Genomic DNA, 22,195 nt, shown 5'->3' with positions numbered 1-22,195 from the left:
GAAGCATGTGATACAAAATTATTTTGTGAAAAGAAATCGTTTAAAATATAATCGTTTTAATATTTAAAGAAAAATTTTATTAAATATATAACTCTGTGAGTTACATAATAGAAAAAATACACTTCACTTCATTCTTATTTATTGTCAGAAATAAAAAGTTTCAGTTCAAGAGTTGCATTTAAACTGCTTCTTTTTCACGAAAAGTACCATGTGCTTTACAGTATCCCATTTTTCTACTTACTAGTGAACTTGTTTAATAATCTATTCTTGTTTCAGTAATTTGACTGTGGCCATGCTTGAATGTTAAGGGGTTTTAGTCAAACAAATGTGTGTATATATATATATATACACACACACACACACACACATATACATACAACAGGCTTCTTTCAGTTTCTATCTGCCAAATCCACTCACAAGACTTTGGTTAGACCAAGGCTATAGTAGAAGACACTTGCCCAAGGTGTCATGTAGTGGGACTAAACCAGGAAGCATATGGTTGGGAAGCAAGCTTCTTACCACACAGCCATGCCTGTGCCTACGTTAGTTTTCTTCATGAATTTTTCAACAAAAATATGTCATCTATAATTGCTTTGTACCAATAATTAATATCTTTGAACTTAAGAGTATACCTTACCTTCAAAGATTGTGTCTATAATGTGTAAGTTAACAAAGCGACAAATAAATGTGTTACAAGTAATTAAGACTAAATTTGTTATCACCTTTAGGATTAAGAAAACTCAATTTCATCCAAGCAATAGAACATTTTACTTCTACCATCTCAGTTTCATAAAATTCAAACAATCGTATACACCATTACTAAAAATTTATAGTCTGTTGCCATGATATATATGTAGTTGCATGAACTTTGTCATAAGATATTCAACCATCTAATGTAAGAACTTAGCATCATTCAATTACCCATTCTATCTTCCAACTCCTTAATAAAATAACTAAAGCTAGAGAATCCTTACTTAAACTTCTGATTATGTCAGCAATATTTCTAGTTCCCTATGCCAAAATTACATTATGGTACACAATATAGAACAAATAAGTTTTAACAGTCACTTTGTGGAATATCTAGAAGTGACTGTCTTCAGTCTTCAAGAACTAATATCACTAGAATATACCCCAGTGCTTAATATATATATAAGCAATAAGCGCATAGCAATGAATTAGAACTCAGTGGAAATTACTTTATAACACTTTTTTAAAAAACTGGTCAATGGATTACTCAATGTATTAAAATTATTTAATTCAGACAAACTAGCCTTTAACTGGAAAAAAACAAAACAATAATTTGCTTAGACTCAAAAATATTAAGTTAGAATGAGAGAGGGTAATACTACTTCTCATCATACATGTACAAGTCTTAATAATAATTATGATAATGATAATCCTTTCTACACAAGGCACAAGGCTTGAAATTTGTGGGGAGGGGACTTGTCAATTACACTCAACCCTAGTGTTTAACTGGTACTTATTTCATCGATCCCAAAAGGATGAAAGGCAAAGTTTACCATGGCGGAATTTGAACTCAGAACTTGGTGACGGGCAAAATACCACTAAGCATTTCGTCCAGCATGCTAATGACTCTGCCAGCTCGCTGCCTTAAATAATAATAAGAAGAAGAAGCTTATTGCATATAGTGCTCAAGTGCACAGCAACATGTCAGAAAAGATTAAAAGAGAAGACAGGAAGCAGCAATAAGTCAAGTAAAGAAAGACCAGTGAAAGCTAGAGGTGCATGCATGGCACACACAAGGAAAAACATAAGATGAGAAAATGAACAAAGAGGAAAATGTGCATAAATATATGAGAAGCATTAAAATTTGGAAGGATCAATGTCATAAAGTATGCATCAGCTAACACCGATGCTAATAATTTATTTCATGCTTTGACAATTCTGAGTGAGTAAAATATGTTCCCAGAAGCCACGGGTGCTGTGCTGGCTTAAGCATGTCATCAAGTGGTAGTTGTACTGAATCCAAAACGGTGGCCTAAGTTGTTGGAAAGACGGTGGATAATTTTGTGAGCTTCTACCAAATTAACTGCTAGATGTCAAAACTTTAATGTATGAATGTTCAGAGAACCAATATATACAACATATTTTAAGAAGCTGACAGAGGATATTCATTTGCTTGCACATCTCTTGACAGCTTTCATCATCATCATCATCGTTTAACGTCCGCTTTCCATGCAAGCATGGGTTGGACGGTTTGAGTGTGGGCTGGCAAAACAGATGGCTGCACCAGGCTCCAGTCTTGATCTGGCAGACGAGGTCGTTGCCAGTACCTTTCGCCAGACTGATATTCTGCACACAATGGGGACTTCAGATTGGAGATGAAAACTGTAAGTGTAGATTTGCCATAGCAATCATCATCATTTAATGTCCATTTTCTGTGATGATTGCTAAGGCAAGTCTACGCTTCTCTTTTATTTGTTTCCGTTATTAGACAGCAGCCCTGCTGGGACACCACCTTGAAGAATTTTTGGTCGAACTTATCGACTCCCCAGGACTTATTTAATAATTTCTTCCCTTCTACCAAACCTGTAAATTACATAGGCATAAACACACCAACACATGTTGTCAAGCAATGGCAGAGGTGGGGGAACAAACTTTGACACAAAGACACACGCGTGCGCGCGCACAAACACACATATACATATATACGATGGACTTCTCTCAGTTTCTATCTGTCAAATCCACTCACAAAGGTCTGGTCAGTCAGAAGCTATAGTAGAAAACTGTGTGGCTCAAGGTATCACACAGCGGGTCTGAACCGAAAACAATGTAGTTGGGAAGCAAACTTCTTACTTCACAGCTATGCCTGCGCCTGTTATTCAGAATATAACAGATTCTTTTGTGTGTTCTTAAATGGTTAAAATGATTTTTCTGCAGTGTAATTATATTTATATACCATTTGTTTAAAAATAAAAGTGGCTTGAATAAAATACGAAACTAACAACTCGGAAAAGTGAACTAATTGTTATTGTCCAAAATGTAGTTGCTAGGCAACACACGTGCGTATTCTTTTCATTCTATTTAGGTAATTTCTTGGATTACTTTGATATTTTTTATTTGATACGTATTCATTCAACTGAAAATATAAAACTACAAAAGCAGCTTTATTCACTGTAAGAAGAAACGGTAATCTTTAAAAAAAAAAGCGAATCACTTTGTGTGATCCTGTAAAGGTTAGACGTATTTTTTTTATCGCCTGAAATAGAAGCTTCGGCTGACCTAGTGTGCGATTCGGTTTCGACTCTTGGTATTCACTTAATTTACGCCACGTTTACCGTAATAAAATCAGGAATGGGACAGTTGTCTATTTCATCTTACCTTGCATATATTTGCCAGAAATTATTATTTGTACTGTGGTAGTAGTATTATTGTTTACAGTCCAGATCAGCTGCTAATCCAACATCTTTCTATCTGTTCAGGAATAGTTTATTTGAAGAAAAGGCATTATCAATGTGTGTATATATATAGGACGGTAGGGTAGGGTTTGAGGGAGATTAAGCGGTGGAATTCTGGTTTAAGCACCCCCATATAACACCTCATAACTTCGGGAAGGAGTATAATCTTTTGAATTTCCGTGTTCTACACGCGGGAATTCATACGATTATGTAAAAAAAAAAAAAAAAAACATACTTTTGTTTGTGTGTGAACTAGCTGTTATTTTTAGCACATCTCACGGCCAGTTGAGTTTTGCCACTCTGACGTATTGATGTTTTTCAATATTTTTCTCCCCATAAACACATTTAATTGAATGATAATGCGCCCAAGGATGGCCCATTGTTGGCTTTTAAGCAAAAAAAAAAACTAAAAAGAGTGAAACTTTTAGAATTTATTTGGAGAGATTTTTTTAAAATTTAGAACACAACTTCACAAAATTTTTGTGCAAATTCCCAAAAGTAAAAAAGTTATGAGATTTTTATATAGGGTGCTTAAACCAGAATTCCGCCATTGTATATAAGTGCAAACTGTCAAATCATATTGGGTACTTATTTTTATCATTGACATCACCATCACTCTCTCTCTCTCTCTCTCTCTCTACTATGAAATATTAGTGAAAATTTTAAAAAATTGGTAAATGCCTCCAGTTCCAGTTTGAAGGGGAAATTTATGGTTTTTGATGTGTTTTGAACGAATCTTGTCAGGAGTGGCAGTGTGGTAAGAAGTCTGCTTCACAACTGCACGATTTCCAGTTTACGCCCACAGCCTAACTCCTTGAGCAAGTGTTTTCTACTAATATGTGAAGGTATGAGAGGTGAATATAAGCCTATTTATTTAACCATTTGACATCCTTTGGGGAAGACAAACTCATTTCATTTATATTATATCTATTCATATATATATATGTATCTTTATATAATTTTTAAGCTATTTATTTTTGTATCTCACTACTTTTTATTCCTTCCTGTTTTTCGTTAACATTAAGGATAGTTAATGTCTACCTAGTACCTTCACTTATATGTAACAACATTATTTCTGTTGACCAAACCAAGTTAATTTTATTGTAGTATTGGTTTTCCATACATTGTATATGTAAAGAGAAGACTGTGTATACTTAGAGTTGAACTCTTGGTGCAACCATGATGTTCTGGTGACCGAATGAGCTAACTTTCTTTATTCCATTGATTTGTTGAATATACAATTGTACTGTATAATGCTAAGTCAGGAGGCGTGAGAGGTGAATGTAGGCCTATTTATTTAACCATTTGTGTGTATACTTAGAATATTAATGCAAACATGTAAGCATAATTTCTTCCACTCTGAAATTATTACTACATGAACATGGCTGCGAATGTCAATTGGTTATACAAATTCACCTCTCATACCTCCTGGCTTTTTATGGTTTATATATATCATCATTGTTTAACATCTGATTTCCATGCTAGCATGGGTTGGACAATTTGACTGAGGGCTGGCGAGCCAGATGGCTGCACCAGGCTCCAATCTTGATCTAGCAGAGTTTCTACAGCTGGATGCCCTTACTAACGCCAACCTTTCCGAGAGTGTAGTGGGTGCTTTTACTTGCCACCGGCACGGGGGCCAGTCAGGCAGTACTGGCAACGACATATGTATATATATATATATATATATATATATATATATATATATATTATATATATATATATCTGTAAATGTAATATGTGACAATTATTCGGTAGCCATGATAAAACTCCGAGTTTATGTAAACCATATATATATATATCTTTATATATGTGTGTATGTATTTAGAAGGTTGATTGTTAAGCCAAGCCACACATCTATGTGTGTCTTTGTGTTTACCCCCACACAGGAGACCAATACTAGACTTAGAGACTTAAAAGTAAGTTCTGGGGTCAATTTGACTGACTAAACCAGAGGTTCTCAAATACGGTCCATATGGCCCCTCAGGATCCATATAAGATCTTTGGGGTCCATGCAACAAAATAATAAATTTTCTAAGGGCCCCTGACAAAATTTTGCTTTCGATGTGTGTATTTGTACATATTGCAAGAAACAGCTTGGCTGCTTTCTGTAATGTTTTACATATTTCAACCTACACATGTTAATGTGTGAAAAACAAAATAGGAACTTTGAAAGAAATTTCTACAAAACTAGTTTTTAAACATCAAGAGACTATGGAAGCCCACCAGAATAAAATAGCAATCAAAGGGGTCCATAGATTTAAAAAATGGTTGAAAATCCCTGGACTAAAACCTTCACGCCAGTGCTCTACTAAGGATGCAGTCCAATGATTTAAACAGGTAAACTGTAGGAAATCAGTTGTTCTTTATGTAAAGTACCACCTCAAATTGAAACATGTTAATACTAAAAACAATTACCAATTACATCATAAATATCATGAAATTTACATTATGTTCTCTCCCTCCTACACATCTCTGGACAAAAAGTACTCTTTCTCTCAATTGATTATAGAAAATTTTGCTATTGGTATTTTTTTATATATTGGTGTAGGTGTGGCTATGTGGTAAGAGGCTTGCTTCTTAACTACATTATTCCTGGTTCAGTCTCACTGCATGGTACCTTGGGCAAGTGTCTTCTACTATAGTCTCAGGTTGATCAAAACCTTGTGAGGGGATTTGGCAGGTGGAAAACTGAAAGAAACCCACCGTATATGTGTGTATGTATGTATATATACATATATATATATATGCATATATACATACATATATGTACATATATATGTATATAAATATATGCATATATGGGTACAGGACGTTTCAAAACGTAAACAACATGAAATAGGAAGGCAACCCAGGGTATACGAACAACAAGAGAAACAAATGGAAAACAAGAAAAGTAACATAAAGAACGACCCTTCATCAGTTGTCAGCTGTTTACTCCACATTTCAGATAATTCACAACAATATGTGTCTTCAAGAAACAGTTGCTCCCACTAACCAAAATAAAATTTGGGATTTGCGGAGGGTCAAAATTAGTAACAAAAACAGGACATACAACAAACCAAATGGAAATAAACAGGGAGGGCTGTTAGGCTAGATGAGATAAGGTGGCAAACGCTAGAAGAATATTCTTTGGTAAGAGAAAAGATACGAGAGGAGACAGATAAGAATGTGTCTGGTCTGTGCAACTGACTGAAATAAAAGAAAGATGACCACGTGAGGAGAAGAAAGATGGATGATGGTCACATGTGAGCAACAAGAGAGAGTAAAGGAGGAAGCGAGAGAGACAGATAGAAAATGGTGAAGGGGAAAAAAAAAGAATTAAAGAAAGGATGAGAGAGAAAAAACAAAAGGGGGAGAAGGGGAGAAAAAAGAATTAGAGAAAGGGAGAGAAAGAACAGTACAGGGTAGAGTTGCATCAAAATTATTAAGATAAACTTACTTGGAAATGGATGCGTGGCATTCAATTGTATTATAATATCAATAAAATATATAGCTGTGTGAAAAAGTGCCACACGCTAGCGGTTGAGGGAACCTGTGGAAGAGGTAGACCTGGGATGAGGTGGTGAAGTTACCATTGATTGTATGTATGTATATATATATGTGTGTGTATGTGTACGTATGTATTTATGTATTAGTTTCTATGAACCACCAAGCAGTGGACCTTTACCACTCTAAGTGTTACAATAATTCAATGCAGTTAAATAGCTCATGCTTACTTCCAAAAGTTCAAGAAATAAAAGTTTGAATGAAACAATAATAGACACAAAGAAAAGTAACAATTTTCAAGTACAGCATTCATAAAATACAAAAACTTAGTTAAATGTGCTGAAGTAGTGTAATGGGTATGTTCTTGAAATTGAGTCTTTTGGGGTCAAATACGTAATGTTGACTGAAAAACGTTGGTGAGATAAAAGAATGGAAATCAACATATGTAGGTGGTGACAGTAAATTTATGTCTTATTCAACTGAAACAAATTTTTTATCAAGACTAGTTGGCAATAACCATCTCTGTCATTTTGGTGTGGCTCCATCTGCTGAAGGAGAGAGCATGAGTACTTGGAGTTCCACTTATATAACCATGCATGCAGTGCTGGATTAACCATTAAGCAAAATAAGCGTGGCCTTAGGGCATCAAGTGGGATGAAGCACAGAAATGGTAAATATTTTACAACACAAAAGAAATTACTTTAAACTTGCTAAAATAATATTCTTTTCTACTCTAGGCACAAGGCCCAAAATCTTGGGGGAGGGAGCCAGTTGATTAGATCGACCCCAGTACACAACTGGTACTTAATTTATCAACCCCAAAAGGATGAAAGGCAAAGTCAACCTTGGCAGAATTTGAACTCAGAATGTAAAGACAGACAAAATACCACTAAGCATTTCGCCCAGCATGCTGTTTCTGCCAGCTCACCGACTTGCTAAAATAATATTCAAAGTAATTTATATGATCAGAAATATAATGTTGATGTGTTCATATGTCATAGTGAGGATTAAAGACTTTGCAAAAAAAAGTAGGAGAAAATTTTCCAAATAATAATAAAGCAGAATTATACAAAAATAAACATTATTTTCCATCTTACTGTTAGTTTTGTTTCATTTTGAAAAATAAAAATTTATTTCATGCTTTAATATTTTATATTTTGAATTACATATATATGGGGGCAGCAAAATCTTTTAGTGTTTAGGACCTCTGTGGATCTTAATCCAGCCCTAAGTGCATGATTAAGAAGTACTGCTCTTTCAGCCATCAGGTAAACCTGTGGAAAATGGTTCAATGAGGTTACTGCATAGACCTCTTCTAGATTGCTTGGAATTGGCAACTGATAATTATGAAAGCAAAACAAAAAATAATGAAAACTGAATGATGTTAGAAATACCTCAAAGGATGTGAATATTACTAATGAGGCTTCAAATAAAAGTAAGGCTACATTATTCCCAATATTTGCAAAATACTTTCATCAAGATTAGTGATGTGTAGAAGATACATATATAGTAATAATAATGAATTTATTGTTTTCAGTGCTCAGGTACACTACAACTCATGAGAAAAAGTAACTAAAATTGCATGAACAGTACATGGAGTATACACAGTAAGTGATCAGAGACTAAGTCATTAAAAAAAAACAAGAAATGAGGACATTGCTAGCGAATTTCAGGAAACATAGAAGTTTTGAAGAATGTAGTATCCTCACAGCTAACAACTGATGAGGATAGTTTATTCCATGTTTCAGTAATTTCAAGCGTGAAAAGATCTTTCCAAAAGTCATGGATGCTGTGTTGTTTCTTAATTTTGTATATCTGTCCACAAGGGTCAAACATGAGAATTTGCAAGTAAATGGGTAGATTCAACTGACTGTGAACTATATTTTGTGTATCTAATAACTAACAATCATAAATCATGTGTTAAAAGCCAAATTAAAAGATGCTTAAATGTTTGAGACTCACCAAACTATGTTTCATGAATATTTTGGAACATACATGTTGAGAAAAAAACTGTAGAAATGTGTCTATTTTGCACTGTATTAATCCTATTTGTTCATTATATAAACAATAATACACTCTACCTATTCTGCTCTAAACACCTTGTTGTCATATTTCTAACAGTAATACACTGCTTTTCTTATTGTCTATGACATAAACCTTTTTGTAACAATAAAACATTCTACTTTCATGTTTTAATAAATTTGTAGCATTTTACTGTTTGCATTCTTATATTTGCAGCCTTTTAATACTGATACATATTCCAAAAATTAATACCTTCAATTATATGAAATCTCTATTAATAGTTCTCATTCTGGTATTTAGCACCATCGAGTGTTTGGAATCTGTATTAATAATTCTGGTAAAAGTTGTTCCCTTTTATAGGAAATACTTTTAATAAGTTTTCACATTGAAATGGAATAGATAAGTCCATTTGATTGGTGTACTGTATTTAACCCTTTATAGCATTTCAGATTACTCTGTCGAATGTACTACTTATTTATTCACATTATTTTGGGTTAATTATGAATTATCTTGTACCTTTGAGATTTTGATGATATAATTTATTTGTAGAATGATATAGAGTGTGAGAGGCCATATATGGCTAGTTTGCACATAAAACATTTGGGTTGGATATGGCCAGTTTAAATGCTAAAGGGTTAATACAACCTTATTTATGTTTGATATTATTGCAAAATAAACCTGCAAGAGTGTATTGTTGTTAATAGACCTCTAAGAAACAACATTCCCTTGCCTATTTAGAAAACTAGATGCTTATGTTTGTACAAAATATGCTTCTAAAACAATTTCAATAACAATAGAACATACTTGAGGTAACAAAACCCAGGAATGTTAAGAAAAAATGATAAGGATGATATGAAATAACTTTATCAAAATTTCACTTATAAATTTAGATCTTTTTTGCCAAATTACTTTTGCCTATTTCTTAACCATGCCAAAGCAGACCTCGCTGGTGCTAGTACCACATAAAAAGCACCCAGGCTACTCTGTAAAGTGGTTGGCATTAGGGAGGGTATCAAGCCATAAAAACGACACCCAAACAGGTCTCACCATTGCCGGTACCACATACAAAGCACTCAGTCTGCTCTGTGAGGCGGTTGGTATTAGGAAGGGCATCCAGCCATAAAAAGCAGGCCAAAGCAGACAGTGAAGCCTGGTGCAGTCTTCTGCCTAGCCAGCTCCTGTCTAACCATCCAGTCTATGCCAGCATCAAATGATGAAGATGAAGTAGTATCCTCAAGTCAATCTATATTTGGCTTTCACTTCATTTTACACAAACAAGAAATCCTTGCTCATTTGCCCTCCTTTTATCCCATTGTCATAGCACAATAACAAGCATGCCCATCATTTTCCTAAAACAGACAGTTACTGAAATGAACTTTGATTTCGTTGCTTTTTAAACTCTCTCTCTCTTTAACAATGCCCTCTTTCAGTTGAAAACTCACTGAAGTAAAACTGTTGTCCTAACATGCTAAAAGCTTTCAGTCATGTTTCCTATGTCCAGCCTTGGCTAGACACTTCCCATTGGCTCTCCTCTTCTAAGCAAATATTTTTACAAGCAATTTATCTAACCCATCCTATCAATTCATGCTATTATCACCAACTACGTTTTTCAACTATGTTGATGCTAATAACATCCTCACTTTCTGCATATGGGATTCATTTGTATGCTACCTCAAAATAGCTTTCATTTATGAGGGAGTACTGAAAAGTTCCTGACTTTGGCTAAAATAAAATACAGGAGGATCAGTTAGTTATGATTTTATTGAACATATTCCCCTTTCAAATTCACATACATATTGCAGTAGTCCTTCAGCTTTTCTAAACCCTGCAAAAGAACTTGGAAGGTTGAGCCCCCAACCTTAAAGCCAGGAACTTTTCAGCACTCCCTCATATGTCATTTGGCATTGGGGTTAGACAACTTGAGCTCAAAATATGCAAATTGTTTCAAGAGAGTAAATCCAAAATACTTATACTTATGAGCCAAACATGCACCAAAATATTACACTCAGACAGCAAACATTGCTCGTAAGGACTGAAAATACATCAGTTTTGAATTTCTTTTAATCTTCTAGAAACCCATATATACTTTATGCTAATATTGTTTGAATTTTTGGACAGGGGTCCCATTACACACATGTGCGCACACACACACACACTTTTACTCCATCCAAGAAAAAGTAGTCCATCTTTTAAGTAAATTACTAACACCTCTATTAACACATGAGTTGTATCTTTTATTTCTCTCTTCTACCACTACTAGAGCCACTTTGATTCCACTAAGGTACCCTGTATCAAATTGTAAAACCTGAAGAGTACATACATTCCCAATCTATCTTATCCCAAATTGTATCCTTCCGAAATTTTCTTCTCACATTTTCTCTTTAACTACTAGCTGGTAACAGTTGGAACTCTTACTACATCATCACTCTGTTACTTCTGTATAAAAGGCAGTAAGATGGCAGAAATATTAGCACACCAGGCAAAATGTTTTGTGGCATTTCATATGTCTTTACATTCTGAGTTCAAATTCTGCTGAGGTTGACTTTACCTTTCATCCTTTCAGAGTCAATAAAATAAGTACCAGTTGAGTACTTGGATTGATATAATTGACTTAACCCCTCCTCTAAAATTGCTAGACTTGTGCCAAAAATTTGAAACTTGTTGCTTCTGTATCTTCATTTCTGACTCATGATTTGTTAAGGAAAAAATTATATTTTAAGTTTTAAACATTTTCAAATCACCAAATTTCTCTTTGTTTTATTTCAGATTGTTTTTTCAAAAAAAAATGACATTAGATTTGGACCATAACAAAATGCAGCCTCAAGGAAGTATCTCTCCCAAAACAAAAATACTACTCCAACCTTTAAATGTACCTCTCAGCAAACAAGAAAGAAAAATGCTTATGGAGCAACTAAACCTGCGGGAACAATTACCTTTGATGACAAGAAAAGAAACAGCCAAGTATTATATTTTTGTATTTTGATATGATTTATTTCAGTAGGTTGGTGAGTTGGCAGAAATAAGGAACATTAGACTAAATATTTTACATTATTTAAATTTATCCTGGTATATTCTGATTCCCCATATTGCTTAGATCAAATTTTTGCTTTTTTAACAATTAAATCTCTCTCTTCGGTTGTGTTGCTCTTGTGGATTCCCATGACACCATCGCCATCCAATTCCATTATTATGAAATTGAACTGAGAGCTTGAGTCATAGTGAATTAGCTGATTACACAACCATGGACACCACTCCCATGGATGCATTGCAGTTACTCTCATGATAGAGCTTGGGTTAGGGTTGTTGATTGTTGATCTTCTAGGATTCCTCTGCTCAGCTTCAATGTAAGAAGCACCGTTGGCTCAGCTGAATTCTTCCACTACCTCTTCACAATCCACAATGCTGCAGTCCCATGACCTTGCCATATCCCTGGCAGGGTAGCTGAATGGGTGCTATGCCTTGCCAAAGGGCAACCTGTAACTATGCAACACACAGTCATCACTCCATGAGGTCTTTTCAAAATACCCACATACCCACAAAGATTAAATCAGTCAACTATAACTCACTCAGTTTCAAAAATTGACTTTCATGCCTAGTCAATGGAAATCAATAGGCTTTAATCCTAGCATATAGGAATTCAACACTGTGTCGTCAGTGCTAACTAAGAATACACTTGGTGTTGAAGGATCTATGACAGATTGACTGGGAACTAACACTTTGAATATATTTGAGGTACAAGAATATTCAGCTGTAGTGACACCCATGAAATGATGTCAAAAAACTGTTTTTATTGCTTGCTAGAAATAGCCTATGGTGCCTGTTACCTTGATCAGTATGCCCTACAAGGGATGTTCTGTGAGGACATAATATTGGGGAAGACAAAAAGGAGTAAACAACTTAAAATTTATCCAACACCTTGTCAAAGGGAGAAGAATTATATAGTTGCAAACTTTATTTTGTCTTCTTATTAATAAACAGGGTGGAAAACAAAAGTTTTCATACATAGGTGCAGGAGTGGCTGTGTGGTAAGTAGCTTGCTTACCAACCACATGGTTCAAGGTTCAGTCCCACTGCGTGGCATCTTGGGCAAGTGTCTTCTACTATAGCCTCGGGGTGACCAAAGCCTTGTGAGTGGATTTGGTAGATGGAAACTGAAAGAAGCCCATCGTATTTATGTATATATATATATGTGTGTGTCTGTGTTTTTCCCACCAACATCGCTTGACAACCGATGCTGGTATGTTTGCATCCCTGTAACTTAGCGGTTCAGCAAAAGAGACTAATAGAATAAGTACTAGGCTTACAAAGAATAAGTCCTGGGGTCGATTTGCTCGACTAAAGGTAGTGCTCCAGCATGGCCACAGTCAAATGACTGAAACAAGTAAAAGAGTATATATTTGGGTAGGTGCTATTATTTGTCAGTTTGAGAAGCATTGATCAAGTTTACAAAGGTGGTGTTGTTGGTAGTTGTTATATTATGATAGCTAGAGTAAAAAAGCAATATAAGAAATTCAGAAAGCTGTTGCCTCTTTTGGTAAAAATTATTTATAGTCCTCCATCTTTTCACAGTAAATTACAAATAATACAAAGTAGTTCACTTTCCATACTCATAGGCTACACACAGATCACTCACAAAATGAAACAAATACTAAAAAAAAAAGCATTTGGACATACTCAGTATAACTCCCTGTGACTACATGTTATATCACCCTCAAATCCCAGACACTTCTACAAAGCTCCAAATACTAACATAAATGCTATACACACCAAAATAGATGAAAAAATGTCATTAACAACATAACGCTAACATGAGCATATGTTGCCTATCCTTTCAGACACAGTACTTTGATAAGTGTGTATCAGTGCTTCTCAATATTTTTAAATAGCACCCTTTTCTTTTGCTAACACTCTTTCAATGTCTCAACTCACCACCTATAACACTGGGCAACAAAGATTTTGCTACTGGGGTAAAAGCATCTGTTTTAGACTAAATCGAGGATGCTGATTCTGAATCTTCACTCAGAATTGTTCTAGCACATCAGGACTTTGAGTTATGCGCAAGGTTATAACTATACTTTCTGCTAGATATAGGCCGTATTATAAAATTTACTAAAATAAAAGCAGTCTCAATTCAAAATTAAAGAAATAACAATAAAACAAACAATGAGAAAGTTCATTATTTAGTTTAGCACATGCCAAATACATCAGTTTGTTCTTGGTAACTCTCAGTGTTGTTTGCGCTGCTGTCATATGTGGTGTGTGTATCTCTCACTCTGTGTGATTACTGTTTTAACTGTGTTCATTGTGTTAGATAATGAATAGGAGAAGCTGTGTGAATCACCCAGACAACTGTTGTTATGTCTGTAGAAAATTTGCTCCGTCTGACCAGCGGAAGAACATTGCCACCAAATTAAAAACTACCTATCAATATTATTTCTGGCATAAAGGGGTGAGCACTTCATATATGCTGCACCAAGCAGGACTTACACAGTAGCTGAATGAAAAACAGAAGGGAATGCCCTTTGCTGTACCAATAGTAGGGCTTGAGCCAATGAATCATATCTCTGATTGTTACTTTTGCATGACTAATATTAGAGGTTTCTCAAAGAAAACCAATGCAAAAATTGTGTACATAGATTATAAGTCGGCTCTAAAACCAGTCCCACATAACTTCAAGAACCCTGTCCCAGTTCCCTTCTCACATGATTCACTTGAAGACCTCAACACATCGAATGATGAACCCCCTGATTCTCCCATCAACGAAGAGTACCTAGTTGATTCTAAGAAAATGGGCCATGCTTGTTTAATCAAGAAGATTTGAATGACCTAGCATTTTCAAAGGGAAAAGCCAAAGTTTTGGGATCCGGACTACAGCAATGGAATCTCAAGGTACAAAAATTTCAGTTTTCCGTTGTTGCCTTGAAGGCTTATCTGTCTTTTTCAAGCAAGAAAACAATGCTTGTTTCTGTACTCATGTTGTGGCTATTGAATGGAGATTGTTTATAGGCTCAAGTAAGGTTATCTTCAAAGCTGTGTTGTTACATAATGATAATGAAAAACCTTACATTCCTGTGAGTCATGTTTGTAGGTATGGAAGAAATTTATGAACCGATGGAACTCATTCTCAAAAAGGGGTTAATTATTCAGTTTATAAGTGGAATATTTGCGGTGATTTAAAAGTGATTTCCCTTCTCCTAGAACTGCAGCTGAAATATACTAAAAATATGTGATTCGTGTGCATAGTCAGTCAGTACAACGTGCAGCACATTCCACTGATAGACCTGCAAAAGATCTTTTTACCCCTTCACATCAAACTCGGCCTCATGATAACTCCGTAAAAGCATTGACACATGATGGTTATGGCTTTCAGTACCTAAAAGTAAAATTTGGTGCAGAGAAAAGTGACCCAAAACTGAAAGCAGGCATTTTCATAGCAAATTCAGAGATAAACTGAATCCAGTTGAGCTGACAGCATGGAATTCATTCATGTTAGTTGTATAGAACTTTCTTGGAAATCATTTAACTGAAAACTATGCTGATTTAATAAACAACATGCTAACAGCATATGAAAAAATGAGATGTTGAATGTCCCTTAAAATGCATTTCTTTCATTCTCATCTAGGGACAGGCTATAATTAACATGTATAAGTTATATATTAGAACACATATATGTACTATAATTAACAACAATTAAGTCAGTGTCAATGTTAATACTTAATGCAGGGTTTGCTGAAAAAAAAAAGAAGAATGTGGTGGGGGGAAAAAACAACATTAATATTGACTCAAATATTTTAATTATTTCACTGGAGGATCTAAAAAGGCTATGAGCAGAGACCCTACCTCCAGACCAATACAATAAAATAAAAAGTAAGGGAGAAAATTTTGAGCATGTTTTGGTTTTATTATAATTGCAGCAAATGCAACAAGCTGGCAGAATTGATAGTGCCAGAAAAAAAGGCCTTGCAGTATTTCTTCCACTTCTTTACATTCTGAGTTCAAATCCTGCCAAAAACAACTTTATTTTACATTCCTCTAGACTCAATAAATTAAGGTATTTGAGTTGATGGTATCTTACAGTGTTAGTACCAAGTCCACTCACAAGGCTTTGGTCAACTCAGGGATATAGTAGAAGACACTTGCCCAAAGTGTTGTGCAGTGGTACTGAACCCATGACCACATGGTTAGGAAGCTTCTTTACCGCTCATCAACACCTACACCTGTATTTCATTTTCTTTTTCGCATTTAATTTTTTTGTAGCTTTTGGAAAACATCCAAGCACTTGATGTGTGTTGAGTTGCTGTCACAAGGTTTTCATCAGTCATTTGATGAAATTTTCAACCTCATACAAAAACAGAAGAAATTAAATACTGAGAACTTAGAAACAGCTAATCAGACTCTTCTGGAAGATGAAATGGAAAAAGTTGAAATAATTAAAACTCATTTAACTGAAGCTGAAGCAGCAACAAGGAAAGGTTGGATATAATTATATCATCATATATATATATTTATATATATATATATATTTATATATATATATATATATATTTATATATTTATATATATATATATATATATATATATATATATATATATATATATATATATATAATAAATATAAGAGAGTGGTCACTATGTGGCTCACTCTAGCACTAGTAAATCCAAAAGGTTTCAACCACAAAAATAATTATATATATATATATATATATATATATATATATCACCATGATAGATCGCTAGCCACTACACACATTTTTTTCTCTCCTTGTTTCTTTCAGTGTTCCTTTCTGTGGAATAGCGTAGGCACAAAATGTGAAAGACTTTTTCAATTCCCGAGTGTTATACTAATACATCTGTTTGTTTTCTACACCACCTGTCTTTGTCTTTTGTTTTTTTCGTGAATTCTCCCTATATATATATATATATATATATATATATATATATATATTTGTTATTAGCAATGGAAGCAGTATTAGTTCAAAATAGCATTCTGTATATCATACATAATGCTGATATACTGTTGAAGTCCTGGAAACTGTTGTATTCATCTTAAGGAAGCAAATATCTCACTTTAGCAAATGGTTACTAAGTGAACGCTTGTTATTGAGGACACTCAATGAAGCAGAAATATGTATTTTGCAGTTCAAACACTGCTGCTACTGAACACTTTTCACTTGCTACTCATATATTTCTGTGTTTTTTAACACAATACATGTATATGAGATGCTTTCTCAAAATAAATACTGCAATTTCCAGACTTTCGACAGTATATATGCATTAAGTATGAGATACAGAATTTTATGTGTGTGTGTGTGTGTGTATTTGTCTAAATATCTGTGAAGAGGAATTATTCTTAAATGCATATATTTGAACTAATGTCCTCACCTTGGTTGTTTTAGCCACAATGTTTCAGTCATTATACCCTCTGGCCTTCTTCAGATGCATGTTACCATTCACTGAGGTTTGAACCAAACTCTTTATTGAAATCATGTGGTTAGATGTTTTCACTCCATTACTCATGCCAGGAAGATTCTCATATTAGTTATTCTTATACTTGAAATGTCACTAATTTTGCTTTAACCAGATTTACTAATCCAGAGATTGAACTCACACCCATCAGGTAAACAACACTTAAACATTGTATACCTAATGAAACAAAGGTCATCAATAAATTCTTTTACCACCATTCTTGATTCTGGGGCTGTTTTTATGGCTATTTCCTTGTTAGATCCCTGCTTTTTCAGCTTTACCTCAGAATACCTCCTATTTTACTGTACTGCATTATATGTTTCCCTAAGAGAAGGCCTTTCTCTTCCAGGTCTTGTTTTTGAATCAGTGCAGTAGGCAGTGTGTCAGTCTCATAATCAAGCATGAAATCATAGGAATCTGAAGGTTGTGAGTTCGATCCACACCTGGGACACATTTATTTTATAGGCACAGGCATGGCTGTGTGATAAGAAGCTTGCTTCCCAACGACATGGTTCAGGGTTCAGTCCCACTGAGTGGCACCTTAGGCAAATATCTTCTGCTATAACCTTGGGCCAACCAAAGCCTTATGAGTAGGTGGTTTGGCAGACGGAAACTGAAAGAAACCCATCATTTGTTAGATAACAGAGTTGGCCCTGCACAAACCCATTTTTACCTCTGGGAAGAAATGGTCCATGTTGATCTGGTCTCTTTCCTTTGATCTGTCGAGCATTTGCTGGTATGACTCTCAGGGTCATTAAGGCATGCAAGCCACCACACTACAACCAGTGTGGGACCTTATGGTGAAGTATAATGCTTAGTGTACACTGGTACACTAGTGTACCAGTGTACACTAAGCATTAGTGAAGGCACGTGGCTCAGTTGTTAGAGCATTAGACTCACAATCATGAGGTAGTGAGTTCGATTCCCAGACTGGACTGTGTGTTATGTTCTTGAGCAAGACACTTTATTTCACGTTGCTCCAGTTCACTCAGCTGTAGAAATGAGTTGTGATGTCACTGCTGCTAAACTGTATCAGCCTTTGCCTTTCCCTTGGATAACATTGGTGGCATGGAGAGGAGAGGCTGATGTGCATGGGTGACTGCTGGTCTTCTATAAACAACCTTGCCCAGACTTGTGCCCTGGAGGCTAACTTTCTCAGTGCAATCCTACAGTCATTCATGACCAAATGGGGTCTTTACCAGTGTATCAGTATAATCAACACTTAGACTTACTATGTCAATGCCCTATAAAACAATCAGGGTGAAAATTAGAAGTTTTAATCAATTTTTTTATAACATTAGGCTTAATTTTCTTTTCTTAATTAAAAGCTTTCATATGTTGTTTGTCTTTATGGTAGACCAACCGAGGAAGTTACCAAAGCCTGGTATATGGGTTTATTCTTTCAGTTCCAGTGCTGCTTTCTATCTATTATCTTGACTTTGCTTCACAAGAGCTAGTAGTTATCCACTTCCCTTTCCCTTCCATAAATTATCAGTCATGCCTCATTTTTCTGTCTCCTCATTGATTGTAGTTTTATCATATTCCTCTATCCTATTTTTTGAGAGAAGCTGATCTTATCTTTAGATTCCTTGTCACAACTTTTCAAAAGAAAGGTGAGTGAGCAAGGGACAATATCATGAGGTTAGATGAGATAAAGATCAGATATATCTAGCCAGAAGATGAGAATGTTTTGTGTCATGCAAGACAGTATGTCGTTATGGATGAGAATATAGTTTAGGAGAAGTGCTTCTGAAACAATATTGATGTACTTATGCTCAGCAGTAGTGAACGGAAACACACATGGAAGTGTTATTGTTTTGGAATAAAGAGTATGAATTAAGAAGAAACTACTACAATTGGAATTGACCGATGAGTTATCTGCCAAGATTGCAGTTGAGCCAGTAATGTTATTAAGTAAATGATGGCAAGTAAACAGCAAGACAATCAAAGATAGTAACTGAATGCATTAGGTTGTCATATGCTGTCTGGCACTCCGCCAGTTATGATGACAAAGGTTCCAGAAGATCCAATCAACGGAGTAGCTTGTTCATGAAATTAACAGTTGCTGAGAACTCCACAGACATGCGTACCTTTAACATAGTTCCCAGAGAGATTCAGCATGACACAGAATGTGACAAGGTTGGCCCTTTGAATTACAGACGCAGCTTAATTTTGCCAGTTTAGTGAACTGGAGCAGTGTGAAATAAAGTGTCTTGCTCAAGGGCGCAGTACGCCACCAGAGTCGAGCTCACAACCTTACAATCGTCAAATACCCTAACCACTAAGCCATGACTCATATAGCAATATCATCTACTGATACTAAAGCAAAAGAAATGCACTGAGGAAGATCATCACACACATGCAATTTGTCAATGTAATATATGCCAAGTTGCCATGAAATATCAGAGATTATGACACATAACACACTACTGTAGCTAGAGTATGTGCCACCTGGGCAGCCCTTCAGTTTGATGCCCCCAGGCACCCACAAAAAATACATATTTATTTCTTTATTGCCCAAAGGGGGCTGAACATAGAGGAGACAAAGGGATTAAGTCAATTACATCGACATCAGTGCATAACTGGTACTTATTTAATCAACCCCAAAATGGTGAAAGGCAAAGTCGACCTCAGAGGAATTTGAATTCAGAGCATAACGGCAGATGAAATACCGCTAAGCATTTTACCTGGCGTGCTTGCCAGCTTGCCACCTTTGAAATAATACAAAAATTACATATTGCCTACAGCAGACACAAAAATGGTGCTGCCCCGATAGAAGTTCCACCTGAGGCAAATTTTCCCCTCTGCCCCACCCCTCTAGCTACACTAGTAACATAACATCTGTAGCAACTTTGGAGTCTTTGATTACATGCCAATCATATGCAGGGAGGATATAATGTACCTCTTGATATGTATGCTGATTGAGTCTTTGTGCACCTGTCCTGCACTCACTTTCTCGATGTCTCTTTGTGGAAGCAGTGCATGCCTTGCATGAGGTGTATAGGGTCAAGGTGGGATGAAGTTTGATATCATCTATGCATCAGTATGTTTTATTAGTTACAAACTGTTTAAATCTAAGATCAAACCTTTGCTCAAGACATTTCATCTGTGATCATTTCAACTTTTAAGAACTACATTGTCCACTGTGTCCTTTTTCAAGGAGTATGTTATCTAATATGTTCAGTCCTTATATAAGGTAGTAAGTAGTGTATGATTTGAAGGAGATTTGGCTGCTATTTCTAACAGATCAAAGGACTACATTGGCCACTTGTTGGCTCATGAAAGAGTAAATAGTTCATTAATGTATAGGTTGTAAGTAACGGAAATAAGAATGCTTGCTCACACATTTGGGATGGTGCAGCTTCTACAACACATATGCATTCTTTACAACTTTTAATACTACTTTATTTTATTGATTTTGAAAGAATGAAAGGAATTGTTGATACTTGTGTGATGTGAACTGATAGGCGTGAAGTATTGAACTAGATACTACTGTAAAATCAGCTGAACTTGAGTCTTTACAAAACTTCAATTAGAAATAGGTGATTAGTTCATCATTTCAAAATATTTAATAATGTCAGAAAAGTATCTAATGAGTAAAAAAAAAGTGTATCTAATGAGTAAATTACTGTTGAGTTTCTCTCTCTCTCTCTCTTTATCTATCTATCTATCTATCTCTCATACACACACACACAGATCAAAAGAGTGTATGTGTTATATGTTGAATTATGTTACAGAGAGATTGCAACAGCTACAGAAAAACAGTAGGTTTGATATACATCATCCTCATCCTCCTCCTCATCATCATCATCCTCATCATCATCCGCATCATCATCATCATCATCATCATCACCATCCTCATCATCATCATACTTTTATTTGCTATGCAATTTTGCAGAACGTTTAACCTTAATTAAAAAAAAAAAAAACAGGTGCTATTACAAAAAGGAAAATAATGATTCAGATTAAAATAGTCATAATGATTTTCTGTTCTTTTCACATATTTTTTTTTTTCTCTCACCAGAGGATTACCGCAAAGCTTATGATGCTCGCCTGTGGCTTGCCAATTATTTCACGTGTAAAGATGACAAGTGGCTCTCAGACCATTTCCACCAAACTTGTCTGGAAGTCAGTCGACTCGTACGAACAGATGGAGGCAAAACATATGCTGAAGGATTTTGTAATATTGCACTTTCTTTGAAAGATAGTGGTATGTACTGATAGATTGTTTTCATCATCATCATCATTTAACGGTTGTTTTCCATACTGTCATGGGTTGGATGGTTTGACAAGAACTGGCCAGCTGAAAAGCTGCATGGGCTCCATGTCTGTTTTGGCATATCTGGTACTTATTCTTTTGGTCTCTTTTTTCAAAACCATTAAGTTATGGGGATGTAAACAAACCAACAATTGTCAAGCAGTGGCAGTGGAGACATACAGAAACACAAAGACCTGCACACAAACACACACACACACACACACACACACACACAGATATATACAGATGTGTGTGTGTGTGTGTGTGTGTGTGTAGTGGACTTCAATACAGTTTCCATCTATGAAATTTTCTCACAAGGTATTGGTTGACCCTGGGCTATAGCATAAGTCACTTGTCCATGGTACCATGCTGTGGGACTTAACCCAAAACCATGTGGTTGGCCTAGACTTAATACAAACATTTTGTTGTTTATTTGGAGAGGACACTTAATACCAACCTTATTTTGATATGCTTCAACTCTCCAAACCATCAAGATTAAGTGTCAGAACTCATAAGAATGTTTAACTGTGGTTATCCTGGC

The 22,195-nt window shown here is 35.4% G+C and overlaps 1 protein-coding gene across 5 annotated transcripts in view; it reads left to right on the top strand.

The window, feature by feature from the left end:
• Positions 1-3,025: 3,025 nt before the first annotated feature.
• Positions 3,026-22,195, top strand: part of LOC115219076 (tetratricopeptide repeat protein 29-like) — a 36,133-nt gene continuing 16,963 nt past the window's right edge. For 2 of the 5 annotated variants that reach the window (XM_036502657.1, XM_036502645.1), the window contains exons 1-4: positions 3,037-3,197; positions 11,697-11,891; positions 16,188-16,402; positions 21,421-21,606. In XM_036502657.1, the coding sequence (XP_036358550.1) occupies positions 11,716-11,891; positions 16,188-16,402; positions 21,421-21,606 (577 nt within the window). In that variant the 5' untranslated portion in view covers positions 3,037-3,197; positions 11,697-11,715. Of the gene's footprint in view, positions 3,198-4,121; positions 4,274-11,696; positions 11,892-16,187; positions 16,403-21,420; positions 21,607-22,195 lie in introns of those variants that run through there. The other 3 variants (XM_036502654.1, XM_036502652.1, XM_036502651.1) reach the window with 3 other exon arrangements.

This window comes from Octopus sinensis, linkage group LG1, assembly GCF_006345805.1.
Source record: "Octopus sinensis linkage group LG1, ASM634580v1, whole genome shotgun sequence".
NCBI classification, from domain to species: Eukaryota; Metazoa; Mollusca; class Cephalopoda; order Octopoda; family Octopodidae; genus Octopus; species Octopus sinensis.
This window is presented reverse-complemented; position numbering and strand designations above follow the sequence as displayed.